At 42.4% G+C, this 18,020-nt stretch overlaps 1 protein-coding gene across 4 annotated transcripts in view; it reads right to left on the bottom strand.

Moving 5' to 3' along the window:
- Positions 1-10,814: 10,814 nt before the first annotated feature.
- Positions 10,815-18,020, bottom strand: part of LOC101287985 (cytochrome P450 2J2) — a 31,537-nt gene continuing 24,331 nt past the window's right edge. For 2 of the 4 annotated variants that reach the window (XM_033435382.2, XM_004273787.3), the window contains 2 exons: positions 16,445-16,583; positions 10,815-11,290 (listed from right to left, as the gene is read on the bottom strand). In XM_033435382.2, coding sequence (XP_033291273.1) covers positions 11,112-11,290; positions 16,445-16,583 — 318 coding nt within the window. In that variant the 3' untranslated portion in view covers positions 10,815-11,111. The remainder of the gene's footprint in view (positions 11,291-16,444; positions 16,584-18,020) is intronic. The other 2 variants (XM_033435383.2, XM_049697071.1) reach the window with 2 other exon arrangements.

Genomic DNA, 18,020 nt, shown 5'->3' with positions numbered 1-18,020 from the left:
TGTAAACTCAGCACCTGCAGGACATCAGAGTGGACAATGGGTACTCCTGTGGCTGGGACTGGTCCAGCCTTAGCAGCTATAGTCTTTGTGGGCACATGCACATGAAAGTGGGACCAAGGTTTGGGCTGCTTCCATATCTCCCATGGTAGGACCAGGCATGCAACTACAGCAGTCCTGGTACCTGATTTCAGTGGATGGGTGCCTATGGATCTACTCTGGTGGCTCTGTGAACACAGAGCCTGAAGGACACCGGGGATGATTGCCTGCATTCCCACAGTGGAGGCAGGGCTAAGGGTAGTGTGAACAACAGTATACTTTGTAAGCCCACACAATGGGTGACAGATGACACCACAGAGTGCACTCCCTGGTGGACAGCTCCAGCAAAGGAATAATCAGTGGCTCCTCTTCTAGAGGGAGTGCTCCAATCCTGCCTACTTAATACTGCAGCTTAGAAATGGATTTAGGGCTTCTACTTCAACAACTAGGGAGCAGACCCTGACAACCACAGAGCAAAGAGGAGGCCCCATTCAACATCCAGTGCAGGCTCTGATCACCACAACACCAGTCATACCCCCATCAAGGGGATAATGGCCAGCACACACTGAGGAAAGAGGCGGCAGGCAAAAATACTAAAACAGCCCTTGCACCAAAAATATTAAACCCATGCAAGCTACACAGGGGTCCTTCCACAAAAAAATAGCCCTCCAAGACTACAACAGATAATTGTTTCTCCTAAATTCATAAAGTAAGAGAAATGTAAGTAAAATGAAGAAGCAGAGGAACCACTCCCAATTTAAAAAATCAAGAGAATTCCCTTGAAAGAACAAACAATGAAAGAGACCTCTTCAGTCTAATAGACATCGAGTTCAAAAAGGAGATAATGAGAATATTGAAGGAATTAAGAAGGGCTACTGGGCTTCCCTGGTGGCACAGTGGTTGAGAGTCCACCTGCCGATGCAGGGGACACGGTTTCATGCCCTGGTCCAGGAAGATCCCACATGCTATGGAGTGGCTAGGCCTGTGAGCCATGGCCACTGAGCCTGCACGTCCGGAGCCTGTGCTCTGCAACGCAAGAGGCCACAACAGTGAGAGGCCCGTGTACCGCAAAAAAAAAAAAAAAAAAAGAAGTGCTGATAGAAATGCAGATTACTGTAAAATGAACTAGAAACAATAAAGAGGAACCAAGAAAAATTAGAAAATTCATTTGCCAAGACGAAAGCTGAGCTTAAGGGAATAAATAGCAGATTGAATAATGCAGAAGAATGAATAAGTGATCTGGATGATAGGATAATCGAAATCACCCAATCAGAACAGAAGAAAAAAAGCCAAATAGAAAAAAAATGAAAGCAATAAAAGGGACCCATGGGATAATAGGAACCCTTGCATAATAGGGATTCCAGAAGGAGAAGAAAGAGAAAAGGAGATCAAAAATATATTTGAAGAAATTATGGTTGAAAACTTCTCAAACCTAAAGAAGGAAACAGATATCCAGGTACAGGAAGCACAGAGGGCCCCAAACAAGATGAACCCAAACAGAACTACACCAAGACATATCATAATTACAATGGCAAAAATTAAAGATAAAGAGAAGATTCTAAAGGCAGCAAGAAAAGAGTTGATTACAAGGGAACCCCCATAAGACTATCAGTTGATTTCTACACAGAAATGTTGCAGGCCAGAAGGGAGTGCCTAGATATATTCAAAATTCTGAAAGGGAAAAATCGGCAACCTAGGATAGTCTACCCAGCAAGATTATCATTTAGAATAGAAGGAGAGATAAAGAATTCTCAGACAAGCAAAAACTAAAAGAATACAGCACTACTAAATCTGTCCTAAAGGAATATTGAAAGGTCTTCTCTAAATAGAAAAGAAGCAAGAATCTACAGGAAAGAGAAAAATCACAAATGGAAAGTAAATCACTTAAATAAGCCAGTACATCAATTTAAGAAAAATAAAAATTAAAAAAATTCTGTGAAAGTGATGATAACCACAACGAACAGCAAAAGGTAAAACATGAAGATGTAAAAAAGGACATCAAAATAATAAAATGCGGGGGAGGAGAGTAAGAAAACATACTTTTTTTTTCCAGAATGTGTTTGAGCCTATATGACTACTAGCCTAAAGCAAGTAGATATAGGAAGGGGTTAACATACTTGAAAAACAGGGTAACCACAAGTCAAAAACATACACTAGATTCACAAAAACCAAAAAGAAGAGAACACAAGCACAACACAAAAGAAAATCTTCAAACTACAAAAGGAAAAACAAAAAGAAAAAGGATCATATAATAGAAAAGCAACAGGAAAACAAGGTTTAAAATAGAAATAAATACATACCTATCAAAAATTACCTTAATGGTCAATGGACTAAATGCCCCAATCGAAAGACAAACTGGCAGATTGGATTAAAAAAACAAAACAAAACAAAACAAAACAAAAGAAGCTACAATATGATGCCTAAAAGAGATCTACTTGAGGGCAAAGGACATACATAGATTGAAAGTGAGGGGATGGAAAAAGATATTTCATGCAAAGAGAAGTGACAAGAAAGCACTTGTAGCATTACTCATATCAGACAAAATAGAGTTTAAAACAAAAAGCTCTAAAGAAAGATAAAGAAGGACACTATATAATGATAAAAGGATCAATACAAGAAAAGGATGTTACACTCATCAACATTATGCACCCAATATAGGAGCACCTAAATACGTAAAACAAATACAGACATAAAAGGAGAAATTGACAGGAATACAATAATAGTAGGAGACTTTAACACCCCACTTACATCAATAAACAGATCTTCTAGACAGAAAATCAATAAGGCAACAGAGATCCTAAATGATACAATAGAACAGTTAGACTTAATTGGCATTTTCAGGACATTACGTCCAAAAAAAAAAAAACCCCAAAACAGAATACACATTTCTTTTCAAGAGCACATGGAACATTCTCTAGGACTAACTACATACTAGGGCACAAAACAAGCCTCAACAAATTTAAGAGTATAGAAATTATTTCAAGTATCTTTTTTGACCAAAATTGTGTGAAACTAGAAATCAACCACAGAAAAAGAAACAAGAAAAAAACAATCACATGGAGACTAAATAACATGCCACTAAAAAACCAATGGGTCAATGATGAAATCAAAGAGGAAAAAAAATCTTGAGACAAATGACAATGATATCACAACCATACAAAATCTATAGGATTCAGCAAAAGCAGTTCTTAGAGGGAAGTTCATAGAGATACAAGCCTTCTTTAAGAAACAAGTAAAATCTCAATTAAACCACCTAACCCACCACCTAAAAGAATTAGAAAAAAAGAACAAAAACTAAAGTCAGCAGAAGGAAGGAAATAATAAAATTTGGAGAGGAAATAAAAAAGAGATTAAAAAATTAATATAAAAAAGCAGTAAAACCAAGAGCTAGTTCTTTTTTTGTTGTTGTTTGTTTGTTTTGTTTGTGGTATGTGGGCGTCTCACTGTTGTGGCCTCTCCCGTTGCGGAGCACAGGCTCCAGACGCGCAGGCTTAGCAGCCATGGCTCACGGGCCCAGCCGCTCTGCGGCATGTGGGATCTTCCCGGACCGGGGCACGAACCTGTGTCTCCTGCATTGGCAGGCGGACTCTCAACCACTGTACCACCAGGGAAGCCCTTTTTTTTAAAAAAATAAATTTGTTTATTTTTGGCTGCGTTTGGTCTTCGTTGCTGAGCATGGGCTTCCTCTAGTTGCAGCGAGCGGGCACTACTCTTCGTTGCGGTGCATGGGCTTCTCATTGCGGTGGCTTCTCTTGTTGCGGAGCATGGGCTCTAGGCACGCAGGCTTCAGCAGTTATGGCTCGCAGACTCTAGAGTGCAGGCTCAGTAGTTGTGGCGCACGGGCTTAGTTGCTCCACAGCATGTGGGATCTTCCCGGAACAGGGCTCGAACCCGTGTCTCCTGTATTGGCAGCAGATTCTTAACCACTGTGCCGCCAGGGAAGTTCCAAGAGCTGGTTCTTTAATAGGTTAAACAAAATTGACAAACCTCTGGCCAGGCTCACCAAGAAAAGAGAGAGCACCCAAATAAACAAAATAAGAAATGAGAGAGGAGAAATTACAACCAATATTGCAGAAATACAAAAACCATAAGAGAATACTATGAATAATTATATGTCAACAAATAGGACAACCTTAAAGAAATGGACAACTTTCTAGAAACACACAGCCCACCAAAACTGAATCAAGAAGTTATAGATTATTCGAAGAGATCAATCACTAGAAGTGAAACAGAATCTGTAAGAAAAAAAAAAAAAACCCAATTCCCTACAAACAAAAGTCCAGGACCAGATGGCTTCACAGGTAAATTCTACCAAACATAAAAAGAAGAACTTATACTGATCCTTCTCCAACCTTTCCAAAAGATTGAGGAGGAGGAAATAGTCCCGAAGACATTCTATGAAGCCCCCAACACCCTGATACTGAAACCAGAAAAAGACACTACCAAAAAATAAAATTACAGGCCAATATCTTTGATGAATATAGCTGCAAAAATTCTCAGCAAGGTATCAGCAAACCAAATCCAACAACACATAAAAAAGATCTTGCACCATGACCAAGCCGGATTCATTCCAGGGTCACAAGGATGGTTTAACATTTGCAAATCAATCAATGGGATGGACCACGTCAACAAAAGAAAAGCCAAGAACCACATGATCATCTCCATAGACGCAGAAAAAGCATTTGATAAAATTCAACACCCATTCATGATAAAAATGCTTACCAAAGTGGGATTAAAAGGAACATATCACAACATAATGAAAGTTATTTACGACAAACCCAGAGCCAATATAGTACTCAACAGTGAAAAGATGAAAACCTTCCTGCTAAAATCTGGAACAAGACAAGGATATCCACTCTCACCCTTTCTATTCAACATGGTATTGGAAATCCTAGCTACAGCAATCAGGCAAGAAAAAGAAATAAAAGGTATCCTAAGTGGAAGGAAGAGGTAAAACTGTTATTACATGCAGATAACATTATATTGATACTATATGTTGAAACCCTAAATAGTCCACGCAAAAACTTCTAGATCTAATAAACGAATTCAGCAAGGTAGCAGGATAAAAGATTAACATACAGAAATTGGTGGCATTTCTTTACACTAACAAGGCAGTATCAGAAAGAGGATGTAAACAAACAGTCTCTTTTAAAATTGCATCAAAAAAAAAAAAAAAAGAAAAGACTTAGGAATAAGCCTCACCAAGGAGGTGAAAGACTTATACGCTGAGAACTACAAAACATTAATAAAGGAAATTGAAGATGATTCAAAGAAATGGAAAGAAATCCCATGCTCTTGGATTGGAAGAATTAACATTGTTAAAATGGCCATACTACCCAAAGCAATCTACAGATTCAATGAGATCCCCATCAAATTACCCATGTTTTCACAGAACCAGAACAAATAATCCTAAAATTTATATGGAACCATGAAAGACCCAGTATTGCCAAAGAAATATTGAGGAAAATGAACAAAGCAGGAGGCATAATCCTCTCAGACTTCAGACAATACTACAAAGCTACAGTGATGAAAACAGTGTGGTCTTGGCACAAAAACAGACATATGGATCAATGGAACAAAACAGAGAGCCCAGAAAAAAAACCACACAGTTACAGTCAATTAATCTTTGACAAAGGAGGCAAGAATATAAAATGGGAAAAAGACAGTCTCTTCAGCAATTATTGCTGGGAAAGTTGGACAGCTGTATGTAAATCAATGAAGTTAGAATACACCCTCACACCATACACAAAAATAACCTCAAAATGGCTTAAAGACTTTAATATAAGATATGACACCATAAAACTCCTACATGAGGGCTTCCCTGGTGGCGCAGTGGTTGAGAGTCCACCTGCCAATGCAGGGGACACGGGTTCATGCCCCGGTCCGGGAAGATCCCACATGCCAAGGAGCAGCTGGGCCCGTGAGCCACGGCCACTGAGCCTGCGCATCCGGAGCCTGTGCTCCGCAGCGGGAGAGGCCACAACAGTGAGAGGCCCGCATACCGCAAAAAACAAAACAAACAAAAAAAACTCCTATAAGAGATCATAGGCAAAACATTCTCTGACATAAATTGCACCAATGTTTTCTTAGCTCAGTCTCCCAAGGCAATAGAAATAAAACCAAAACTAAACAAATAGGACCTAATCAAACTTACAAGCTTTTGCACAGCAAAGGAAACCATAAACAAAACAAACAACGTACTGAATGGGAGAAAATATTTGCAAATGATGCCACCAACAAGCACTTAATTTCCAAAATATACAAACAGCTCTTACAATTCAACAACAAAAAAACAAACAAGTCAATCAAAAAATGTGCAGAAGACCTAAATAGACATTTCTCCAAAGAAGACATACAGATGGTCACTAGGCACATGAAAAAATGCTCAACACCACTAATTATTAGAGAAATGCAAATCAAAAGTACAATGAGGTGTCACCTCACAGCCGTGAGAATGGCCATCATCAAAAAGTCTACAAATAAATGCTAGAGAGGATGTGGAAAAAAGGGAACACTCCTACAGTGCGGTGGGACTGTAAATTGATGCAGCCACTATGCAAAACAACATGGAGGTTCCTCAAAAACTAAAAGTAAATGATCCAGCAATCCCACTTCTGGGCACATATCCTGGCAAAACTATAATTCAAAAAGATACATGCACCCCTATGTTCATAGCAGCACTATTTACAATAGTTGAGACATGGAAGCAACCTAAATGTTCATCAACAGCTGGAAGGATAAAAAAGATGTGGTGTATATAAGTACAATGGAATCCTACCCAGCCACAAAAAAGAGTGAAATAATGCCATTTGCAGCTACATGGATGGACCTAGAGATTATCATATTAAGTGACTTACGTCAGAAAAAGACAAATAGGATATCACTTATACATGGAATCTAAAATATGACACAAATGAAATTATCTACAAAACAGAGGCAGACTCACAGATAGAGAGAACAGACTTGTGGTTGCCAAGGGGGAGGGCGGGTGGGGAAGGGATGGATTGGGAATTTGGGATTAGCAGGTACAATCTATTATATACAGAATGGATAAACAACAAGGTCCTACTGTATAGCACAGGGAAACTATATTCAATGTCCTGTAATAAATCATAATGGAAGAGAATGTGAAAAAGAATATATATAGAGAGATATAACTGAATCACTTTGCTGTGCAGCAGAAATTAACATTGTAAATCAGCTATACTTCAATTAAAAAAAAAAAAGATAGGGCAATGGAATTTATCCAAACCGAAGTACAGAAGGAAAAGAGGCTGAAAAAAATTAACATAACTTCAGGATCCAGTAAGTCAAAATCAAGGGGTCTAACATATGTGCAACTGAATCTTATGTATATGGGGGCAAGGTGTGAGTTCATAAATAATATTTTAAGAAATAATTTATTTATTTATTGAAAAATAATTTGAAGACCAAAATGTATCCAAATGTTCTCAAAATATTAAAGTCATTGATGCAGTAACGTCAACGAACTGCAATTAGGATAAACAAAAAGAAAATTCTACGAAGACACTTTATAACCAAACTGCTAAGGAGTAACAATAAGAGAACAAAATCTACAAAACAGCCAGAGAACAAAAGACTCATAATGAATAGGAAAAAAATATATATGAATTATTGTGGACTTTTCACCCAAAGCTAATCAGAATAAAATGAAGGCTCATCTTCCATTACAAATATATTTGGAACTTTACTTTCAGAGACTTAATGGCAGAAACACCAGGGAATACGTGTGACAGAGTAAAAGTTAAAACTAGGCAAAGAATCCCTTGTAAAGGGATTGTACAGCATTGGTCCAATTTCTGCTACATTTATAGTCCTGGCCTGTTCCTGCCATTCACAGTGCTGACCTTGGGAGACAGCAATGTCCTGAGGAGTCTTGTGTCATTCATCTACACTTTCATTCAACATAAAAAGAGAAATAGCATTTTTCACGGTCTGATTGTGGCCCGGATAGCACATTTGTAAAGGAATGTGAAAAAGGGCTTCTTTCTTTCTCAGTTTCAGCTGGAGTCCCAGTTGCTGCCAGTCAAGTGGGCCCTGCCAAGTGCTGGTGAGGCCCCAGGTCTAAAGTAAGGCACTGGGACCCTCCCTGTACGGGCCCTGCCACAGGTACGCGGAAACAGCCTTTGAAACCTTGTAGCCCCCTGCCTGGAAAGAGGGTATATAATAGGTGGTAAGGTGAGGAAAGGACTCTCCTGGAGTAAACTTTAGTCAGGCTCCTCTAAACTCTCTAGGTGTTGACCTTGGTGACTGTCCTTGTCGGGCTTGCAAGTTGCAGCAAGATTCTTGCTCAGCCAGATTAGAGGGAAACCCTTACCCTCAATATCTGATCACCCGGGCCTGCCTTCAGCCAGACTCCTGCAGAGTCAGTTTAACCTTGTCCTTTTCCATCCACTGACCCCACCCTGCTCCTTGGCTGTAAAGCCCCACCTGTCCATGCTGTATGCAGAATTGAGCCCAGTTCCATACTGAAGACTCTCTCCTTCTATTGCAATAGTCGTGAATGAAATCTGGTTTTGACACTTTACTACTGTTCAGCTCTGGTTTTCTTTAACAGGAGGGTCCTCCCTACTTCCCACCCATCTCCCACAATTACCCCTCACCAGGGAGGAGGCTTCAAGCCAAGAGGGATTTACCTGTGCTGTGTGGAGTTCCTGGAGTACAAGAACGAGTGCCACATGGAGGTTTGAAACTTCCTATAGGCAATAGGCTCAGTGAGGGCGACTGCAGTGGCTCTCTTGAGAGGGCTGTTTTGGGAAGGACCTCCACATAATGTCATCTTTGTCATAATGTGACATATTGTGGACCCTGTTGCACAGCCAGCTCGGGGTCATCTTGGGTCCTAGCAAGAGGACTGCCTGCACTGGTAATATGGGATAAAAGGAGCTGAATTTGCAGATGCCCAAGATTGGGAGAGAGACATTAGGTAGAGGAAAAGCATGAACCCCTCAAGGGCAACGCACATGGAGGGCCCTGGTGGATTGGGGGCCCCCTATGTGTCAGACACAGATACAAAGGATGAGGGAAAGGGGAGCAGGAGCTTCCAAAATGGACCAGCAACAAGAGAGTTACAAAAGGGAAGAAAATAAAATCTTTGTGTCATGCTTGGACAGGAAGAGAATTCATATTTTAGAGTTTCTCCAATGAGCTTTGGGGAAAGAAGGAGACATTTTACATGGCCAGAAAATTCAACTACTCTCAGTCATGTGTCCCCAAGCTTTCTGGTTAATTGTGGTCACACTCTACTTGGCTCTGGGTCCCATTGCATCTATTAGGTCAGGATGAGTGTCCAGGGGATTTCCGTTGACTCCACAGGGAGTAGGTAAACGCCTGCCCACTTAGAATCATGGAAAATGAACAGCAGCGCAGGAATGGAATTCAGAGATCACTCAACAAAGCCCTTCATTTAACAGCTGAGGAGACTGAGCACATAATGGAAAGTCTTTTGGCCAATTTCTCAGTCTTCTACGTGGATGATCTGACTGAGGGAAAAAAAGAAGTGGAAGACAAGATCTCAGGTGTTCTGTTTGAGTGGTTTTATTCTAGAAAGAGCATTTGGGTTGTTTTCTAGAGATGCAACTTTCCAGGAGGTTACAAAGAAATGGCCTCCCTCCCTCTGGTGGGTGGCTTTGGTTCTCCCTTTCTGTTCTTCCAGCAACCAGGAAAGATCAAATCTAACTCCTACATATTAGGAAAGGTTACCACTGCATCCAGAAATATTCTCGGCTCTCTCAGACAGACTCAGGCGAGCATCAGCTAGACTCAGTCTCTGTCTCTCTCTTGCCTGCCACCCTCCGACCACCAATTTTCTCTCTCTTGCTTCTTCCCTCCCCCACCCCACCTCATTCTAATTCTCTCTCTCCTCCCTCCCTCCCTGTTTCCCTTTCTAATGGTCTTCACTGAATTGGCTTTTCTCTGAATCCCAAGCAACAGGAATGAAAAGCCCCAGGTCCTTGTGGCCCGTTTTGCTCTGACCTATTTAAATTACTTAAGTCTAACCACGTTAGAAAAAAAAGACCTTCTGTATGGTTTAGGCCTGTTTACCAGGTTTGTTTGTGTTGGTCTGCATGGGGGTTGGCATCAAAACCCCATGGACTATCAGGGGTACCTGGCCTTCCAGTTGATGCCATTTTCTCCCCTCAATGACTACATGGGGGAGGGTTGAGCAGGATTCTGACATTTCTAGTTCCTGCTATAAAATATTCTACCAAAGCTCAGCTGTTGTGTTTAGGCAGGGTTTTCTTTAACCAACCAAAAGCCAACATCAATTTGTGAGAAATGATCACACCCACCACATTGTCAAATCCAGTATGAAATGGCTTGGGAATAAATAATGCCTGAGAAGGGATTTAAGGTTAGGAGGCACCTTGAAGGCAGAAAATATTTCCACATTTTTTCCCCCAAACCTGCTTTCCAGGTTTGGTTAAAGTGGTCACATTCTTCTTGGTCCTGGGGTCCAAGGCCAAGGAGTGTATCCTTAGGTAAATCAGAGAAATTTCTTCTCCATAGAAACCTGCCTATAAATCAGGAATCCTACCTGCCCTGCTGACTTCCCAGGGGCCATTCGGAGGCAGAAACAGGATGAGCTTGCCCAGTGCTACCAAGTGTGAGGGCCTTTCTAGCTGACCTCTGTGGCTGCCCCAGGGCCCGACTTCTCCTATCCACCGTTTTGCACCACTCTGACCCGGGCCATCTCAACAGGCCAGAAGCAAGTCCCCGTTTAAGGAAGGAAGCAGGAAGGAGGCAGATCACAGCTATGACTTTCATGATGTGCTTTATGGTTTCCAAATCACTCTGGTTTTTACGGCAATTCTTCCTTTAGAGAAGGAATCACTATTCTCTTTTCATTTCCTGGCTGGAGAGGCAAATCACTCACAACATACCTGATTTGCTCAAGGCTCCACTGGAGATGGCAAAGCTGGGGTTTGGATCCTGTTTCCTCTGAGTCCAGTTCCTATGGCCTGTCCTCAGAGGCACTGCATGCTGTTCCCTCCTGCCTTGGGGGGACACGGCCATTCTTCCTGCTTTCCTTCCCCTCTCCCTCCCTGACAACGTCATGCCCGAGGAACGGCACAGAGGCGGTGGCTGACTGGAGAGATGGTCAGGCTCATTCTGAAGTTCAGACTCAGCTTCTCATTGTTTGGAGGCCTGAAGGTAAATTTTTGCACAAGGGAAGTAAAGAAAATAAACAACTCGGTTCTCGCCAACTGTTCTCCAAGGCACATCCGCTTACCTGAAAGACAAAAATGTAAGGTGAGTTACCTTTTCAGGCGGCGTCTGTGCCCAGCAAGGACTGAAACCTTCTACCACGTCTTGTGAAACCTGAGCAAACGGAGGGCCTGCTAGGCCCTGGGGCTTTATGTACTCGGCTTATTTGATCGCAGCCACCTGAGTTAACCAAAGCCCAGCGAGCTAAATCCACAATCACACATTCCGATGCCTTCAGGAATCAGGCAGATGAGGCACAGGTGAGGCACAGGGTGTAGATGAAAGAAGTCAGAGGCCTGGGTTGATCTAGCAAGTGAAGTCTAGCCTAAGGCCTTTCAAAAATCCATTAGCAAACAATAATGACAAAAGCAGACAAAGAACAAAATTCTAGGTAATTTTTCTCAATTGTTAAAAGAAAATTGTTGAAAAGTATAAGCAAGTAAACATCAGAGCCAGGTTTCTCAAGTATGAGGCATCTTTTCTCTTTATCACGTTTCCCTCCTTAATGACTGGAAACCTCTCTGCCATGGCTACCTGCGCAGGGCAGACGCCATCTCATCCCACCTGTGCTTCACGTCTTCCGGGTTTCCGCCACGCCCTCCCCCTCATGAACGCGCTCCTCGCCTGACTTGTGTAACAGCACCCCACGCTGGTCTCTACCCCCAGCCCTCTTGTGGGTGTTTTAATAACTTACTTTCTCCCTAAGTAATATATATTCACTACAAAAAGAAAAAAAATTGTGAAAAGTATAAACACAATAGAAGATCTCATAATCCAGACAGAACCCTTGTTAACATTTTGACATATTTCCTCATGGTCCTTGTAAGGATTCTCCAGCACACCATCACTGGGATTACTCTCTGTAGCTAATTCTGTGCACTGCTTTTACTACTTTGTGTTTCCCCACGTCATGAAACTTTCCTGGAAACAGTTTATATACGCATGCCTCTATTTTGTTCTTGCCTGTAATGAGCTGTTGAGGAAATAAAATTAGAGAGTATCTGCAAAAGTGTTTAGTAAATTGAAATATGCTTCAGAATTATATCATACTTATATTGTTTTGTGCCTGTTTCCCACCAGCATGTACCTATTTATCTCTGTTCCCCTCATCCTTATCTCTTTACCCATCACAGATAGTACAATGAGGAAATCTGTTAAAATAGTACCAGATCAGATGTATTGTAAATACCCAAGATTTTCCTAGAAGAATCCAGATATTGTGACAAAACTGGACCTAGGGAGTCAGGAACCAGGGTTAAAGTACAGGTTCTGCCAGTAACCAGCTCTGAGCTATGAGTAAACCCTTTATTCTTACAGACCTAAACATGTCAAACTTGTCAAACATATGAGATAATCTCTCTCCTAAGTACATTATGTGGCTGGGCAAGGATACCAGTAAGACAGGAGATATGAATTTGCTTTTAGAATTATGAAAACAAGGGCTACTTGATTTCAAAGTCTTCATCCTGGACCACGGGAAACATGGACCTTCTCCTTGAGGCTTCCACTAACTAACCAGGTCAATTACCTCATTAGTAAAATGAGAACACTGACCTAGGGTTTTTGGGAAAAGTTCTTCCTAACCTTATCTCCCACGATCCAGTGACTTTTTAAACATTTGTTTGAAAAATGAGGACTCAGCCTCTTGCCTTTCATGAAGCTGTCTGCTGCTTTGTTGGATCAAGTGGGAAAAACTTAAATGAGGAAAAGAAAATATAAATTTGCAGTAATAGCTTTGCCATTTGCCCTGATTGTGTACGTATCCTAATTCCACACCTGATCATCTTTTGCAAGAGAAGGGCAGGAGCTGTCCACACCCCATCCCTTCAGGGAGGCTGTTTTTAGAAAGTGCTGGATCAAGAATGAGGCAAAGCAGCTGTGCACCAAAGCCGGGAGTGTGGCGGGGGAAAGCCAGACGGTGGTGTTGACTTCTTAAGTCAGTGCATCTTTCAGGTTTCTATCTCTTGAAAACTGTTTAGCTAGCCCTCATTCTGTCACAGCTGAAGGAATCCCCAAATTTCTTGCCTTCTAAGAATTTCATTCTTCTCAGGCAGAAAGACAGATAGTGAGACCAACTGCTTGCAAAAATGGCTCCAATTTCCCCTCTCACCCTGTACCCCCATCATTTGCAATGTGATTTCATAGCTCTTCCCATAACAATTGTGCTATTTTCCCTTCCCCTTACACCAGGTCTCACCTTATGACTTGTACTGGCAACAGAATGCAGGGGGGAGTGACGGTTGCCAGTTCCCAGCCTGGCCCTTAGGAGGCATTGTGTGCTTCCTGTTCTCCCTCTTGGGGTCTTTATCTTCCACACGAACACCAGCCCCGCTAGCTTGCTGGAGGATGAAGCTTGGAAAAGAGCCCCATTGTCCCAGCTGAGGTCATCCTAGATCCGCCTTCAGCCTGCTGACCTCCCAAAAAGGCCAGAGAGGCCAGCTAAGATCAGTTGAGCTCCCAGCTCAACTGCAGACTCCTGAGCAATAATACACACTTATGGTTTTAAGTCACTGAGTTTTCCACCTTTGTTATGCAGCAATGTAATAATGGATACATATGATATGAACTTGCTGAATCTTAAAATGGAAGGGCCTTTAAGTGGGGAAATGAGTTACACTGTAATTATGCAGGAAGGAGCACTAGATGAGAACGAGGGAACTTGAGTCTTAGGCCCTGTTCAGCCAATTCTTTGGGCATGTGATCTTGAATAAGAAACAGTTCTCTCTTATTCTTAGTTTCCTTACATTAAGAAACGGCATACTGATCGATTGCCTGTCTAACTATTAATAACTGGGTTGCTGTAAGGATTAAATGAGATAATTTGCTTGCAAATGAAACCTGTAATTAAAAGGGTGTGTTATAACTCTCAATAGCAAAAACAACGGTGAGTCAAGAATAATTATAATACTTAAAATACACAGGTGAAACTTTGCATTATAATAGGAAATCTGAAGCTCTTGTAGACAGGAAGACTGGAAGGTATTCCCATATCTCCTGTCTGCTTTCATGTTAGGAAGTGACTTGTCCAACGTGAGGAAAAGTGGCATAGAACCAGAGGAAGAAAGACACAGAAGATCTAATCAGAATCAGTCCAGATACACTCAGGACAGTGTCCTATAGCAGGAAAATCTGGGCTCCGGATCACGCATACATGGGTTCAAATTCAAGGGCCTCCCTTTCTGTACTTTGATGGCATGATCAACAAAATGATACTGTCTCAGCAAATCAATCTATATTTAATTTAATGATAAGAAACCTATCATGAATTTCTGAGTGTCAATTCTGTAGCATAGTTACCTTTTTTAGGAGACACTGCTAGGAAGAGCACAGGCTTTAGTGTTTGGTAAACCTGGTTAACATTGAGTTCTAGCTCTGCCTTGTGAGCTTTATAGCTTTTTAGATGCTATAAACAGCCCTGCCAAGCCTCAGGGCTTATCTCCAATGTGGTGATAATAGGAATTTGAAACTTGTAAGTTTACACTAGAACACATGCTCCTTAAGAGATATTTTTTTCTACTTCATTCATTGTCATATCCTCAGGGCTGAATGCCTGACACATGATAGATGCTCAGGAAATATTTATAAAATTAAGAAATTGGGAAATTAGTTGAATTGATCTCTGCAACATACCTAACTCAATACATGGAATATACTAAATTTTTTCTTACTAATTTTACATTGTTATAAATTAAAACACCCTTTTGGAACTGGCTGGCTTGGAAACATGAGAGAGTTTTCCCTGCATCTTCTTTTGTACATTTCAAGTTGTATACCATGTAAATGTATTAATTAGGTTTTTAAAAGGTCATTAGAATGTGAAACAGCAAAAGGACCTCTTCAGGGACCTGTTATAGAGTAGAATCTCATCTAGTTAAGCCTGTGGCACTTAGAGTCACTTGTGATGCCCATAATGAGAAGCAAGTAGCCCTTTTCCTTGCCCCTCCCCCAGCCTCTTCTTAGCAATTGGCTCTAGTTCTGTGTGAATGGGTTGCCCTAAAAAGATCTTGGAACATTTAAAACTCTATAAAGAAGGCAAGTGTTCAACCTTCTCTCTGGGAGACAGGCAGGGTCTGAGCTCTTGTTCCAGTGTTCTGGGGGACAGCACAACGTGGAGCTGAAATCTCCATCAGAGTCAAGCCAGGACTTGGGAATTAAGGGCATGAGTCCTGGTGATGCTCCACCCAGGGAATCCTGAGTTGCAACCAAAGGCAAGAGTGAGTCATGCTGGGACTTCGCTGGTGGCACAGTGGTTAAGAATCCGCCTGCCAATGCAGGGGACTCGGGTTCGAGCCCTGGTCTGGGAAGATCCCACATGCCACAGAGCAACTAAGCCTGTGCGCCACAACTGCTGAGCCTGTGCTCTAGAGCCTGCGAGCCGCAACTACTGAGCCCACATGCCACAACTACTGAAGCCCGTGTGCCTAGAGCCCGTGCTCCGCAGCAAGAGAAGACACTGCAGTGAGAAGCCCGTGCACCGCAAGGAAGAGTAGCCCCCGCTCTCTGCAACTAGAGAAAGCCCACGTGCAGCAACAAAGACCCAGTGCAGCCAAAAATAAATAAACAAACAAACAAAAAAAACATGCTTTAAGAAAAAAAAAGAGTGAGTCATGCTGGAGTGGACTATGTGGTGTGGACTGAACACTGCTGCTTGCCATTCCGGTTAAACAGTGAAGGCTGCCCTCCATGAGCCGTCAGTCACTGCAGCTGACCCCAGTGGTGTGCTCTGAGTGGAATTCAGGCTGGAGAAAAAGAGGATACTGGCCCTAGAGTGTTAGGATGCATATAAAGGAATAATTTCAATGAGCCCAAACTCTTGCATCTTCCCATAAAAAGAAAGGCACTAAAATCATAAATTTGAGATGTCTGTTTTTTTTTTTTTTTGTGACTAGCAGTAATCTTTTGATGTTTGACTACATGGTTTTTTTCCATCAAAAACTCCTATATATTCTCATTCTTTCCTTATCTTTTGGGAACAGTCCCTAAGAGCTATCTGAGAGGCTGCCTTCCCAGGGTAGAGTCCTCAGTAATGCCCCGAATAAAACATTCTCAACTTTTAGGTTGTGAGTTATTTCTTCCTGTTGGACCTGGAGACATTCCAACTAAAGCAAAGCACACCAGGGAGAAAAGTAGGGAAGGGCTGAGAGTCTGGGTTCCCACACTCTTATTTCTTGCTACTCACCTACTGAGAAAGGCAGAAAGGCTTCCCTTTTCTTAAACTGTCCATTCTCCAGAAAATGCTCCGGATTGAAAACGTCGGGGGTGGCCCACTCTGCGGGGTCCCTGTGCAGTGCAGTCAGGTTGGTCAGGACCATGGTCCCCTGGAGAAGGCAGCAAGGACTCAGGTAAGACTTGACCCACACAACACACATATGCAGAGGGGTGGCAGTCCCCCCGGCTCCCACAGCAAGGCTGACAGCACCCTGAACTCCCTCAGCCTCCCCAGTCCGCTCCCTCTGAGCCCAACCCCTAGGACCCTGCTCTTTGCCATGGGACAGCTTACCATGATGGACTGGAACTGTCTGCTGGGAATTTTACCTGGGGAAGTGTGACTACTCGACTGCAGAATGGATCTCTGCAGGGACTTGTCAGTGTATAATTTGGGAGGGAACACGTATGCGTCAATAAGAGAAAAATGTGACATCTCCCACTCTCTTCCCTCCAATGTCTAGTCCGTTCTACAGAGAGTTTCATAATAGAATGAGGTCACCCAGTGAAAGGAACCACTATCCTTCCAGATACATAACAAGAAACCCAGGAGTCCTCCTTAGTGCCTCCCTTTCCCTCATTCTGCCCTCATCCAGTCCTTAAGCTAGGCTGGTCAACTGTACTTGAAATTTCTCTTGATTCTGTCCCCTCCATTTTATGTCCACCACTGCCCTCTGGTCCAGGCTATCACCTTGCTTGGTTATACTCCTATAATAGCCCTAACTATGTCCATTTCCTCTCTTCCCCTTCAATGTGCTCCACACTAGCTTTGAACATAATTTAATCATTCCACACCCGTCCACCCACCACACCTGGAACCTGATAGATACTCTTCAATAGCTCCCAACACTCTTAGATTAAGGACACATCACCTGCTCCCTGTCTGAGCGACCCTCCTTCTGCCTGCACTCCCACTATACCAAGCTTCCTTCAGTTTCTCAAACATGCCACATGTTCCCACTCATTTCTGTGCCTTTTTACATGCTGTTCACATTGCCTGAAATATCCTTCCTCCCCACTCTGTCATCGAGTTGACTCTTAATCATCCTTTTTTTTTTTTTTGCAGTACGCAGGCCTCTCACTGTTGTGGCCTCCCCTGTTGCGGAGCAACAGGCTCCAGACGCGCAGGCTCAGAGGCCATGGCTCATGGGCCCAGCCGCTCCCCGGCATGTGGGATCTTCCCGGACCGGGGCACGAACCCGTGTCCCCTGCATCGGCAGGTGGACTCTCAACCACTGCGCCACCAGGGAAGTCCTCTTAATCATCCTTTAATCCTCAGCTCAAACCTCACTTCCTTTGGGAAGTCTTCTCTGACTGCGCTTGCTCCCATTCCTCATTGCAGCTAGCTTGAGTCTTTCTAAAAGCCAGTGAGTTTTTTCCTTTGGGCGGTTACCATGGTTTGTACTTATAAACTTGCATGATTATTTTCCTCTGAGTTGTTTTCTGAGCCCTAAATATTTTAGGTGCTTAATGAACATCTGATGAATTAATAAAGAATAATAACTGCTATTTTGAGCACTTTCTATAGTCAGCACAAGGTTAAATAGTAT

This window comes from Orcinus orca, chromosome 1, assembly GCF_937001465.1.
Source record: "Orcinus orca chromosome 1, mOrcOrc1.1, whole genome shotgun sequence".
NCBI lineage: Eukaryota > Metazoa > Chordata > Mammalia > Artiodactyla > Delphinidae > Orcinus > Orcinus orca.
This window is presented reverse-complemented; position numbering and strand designations above follow the sequence as displayed.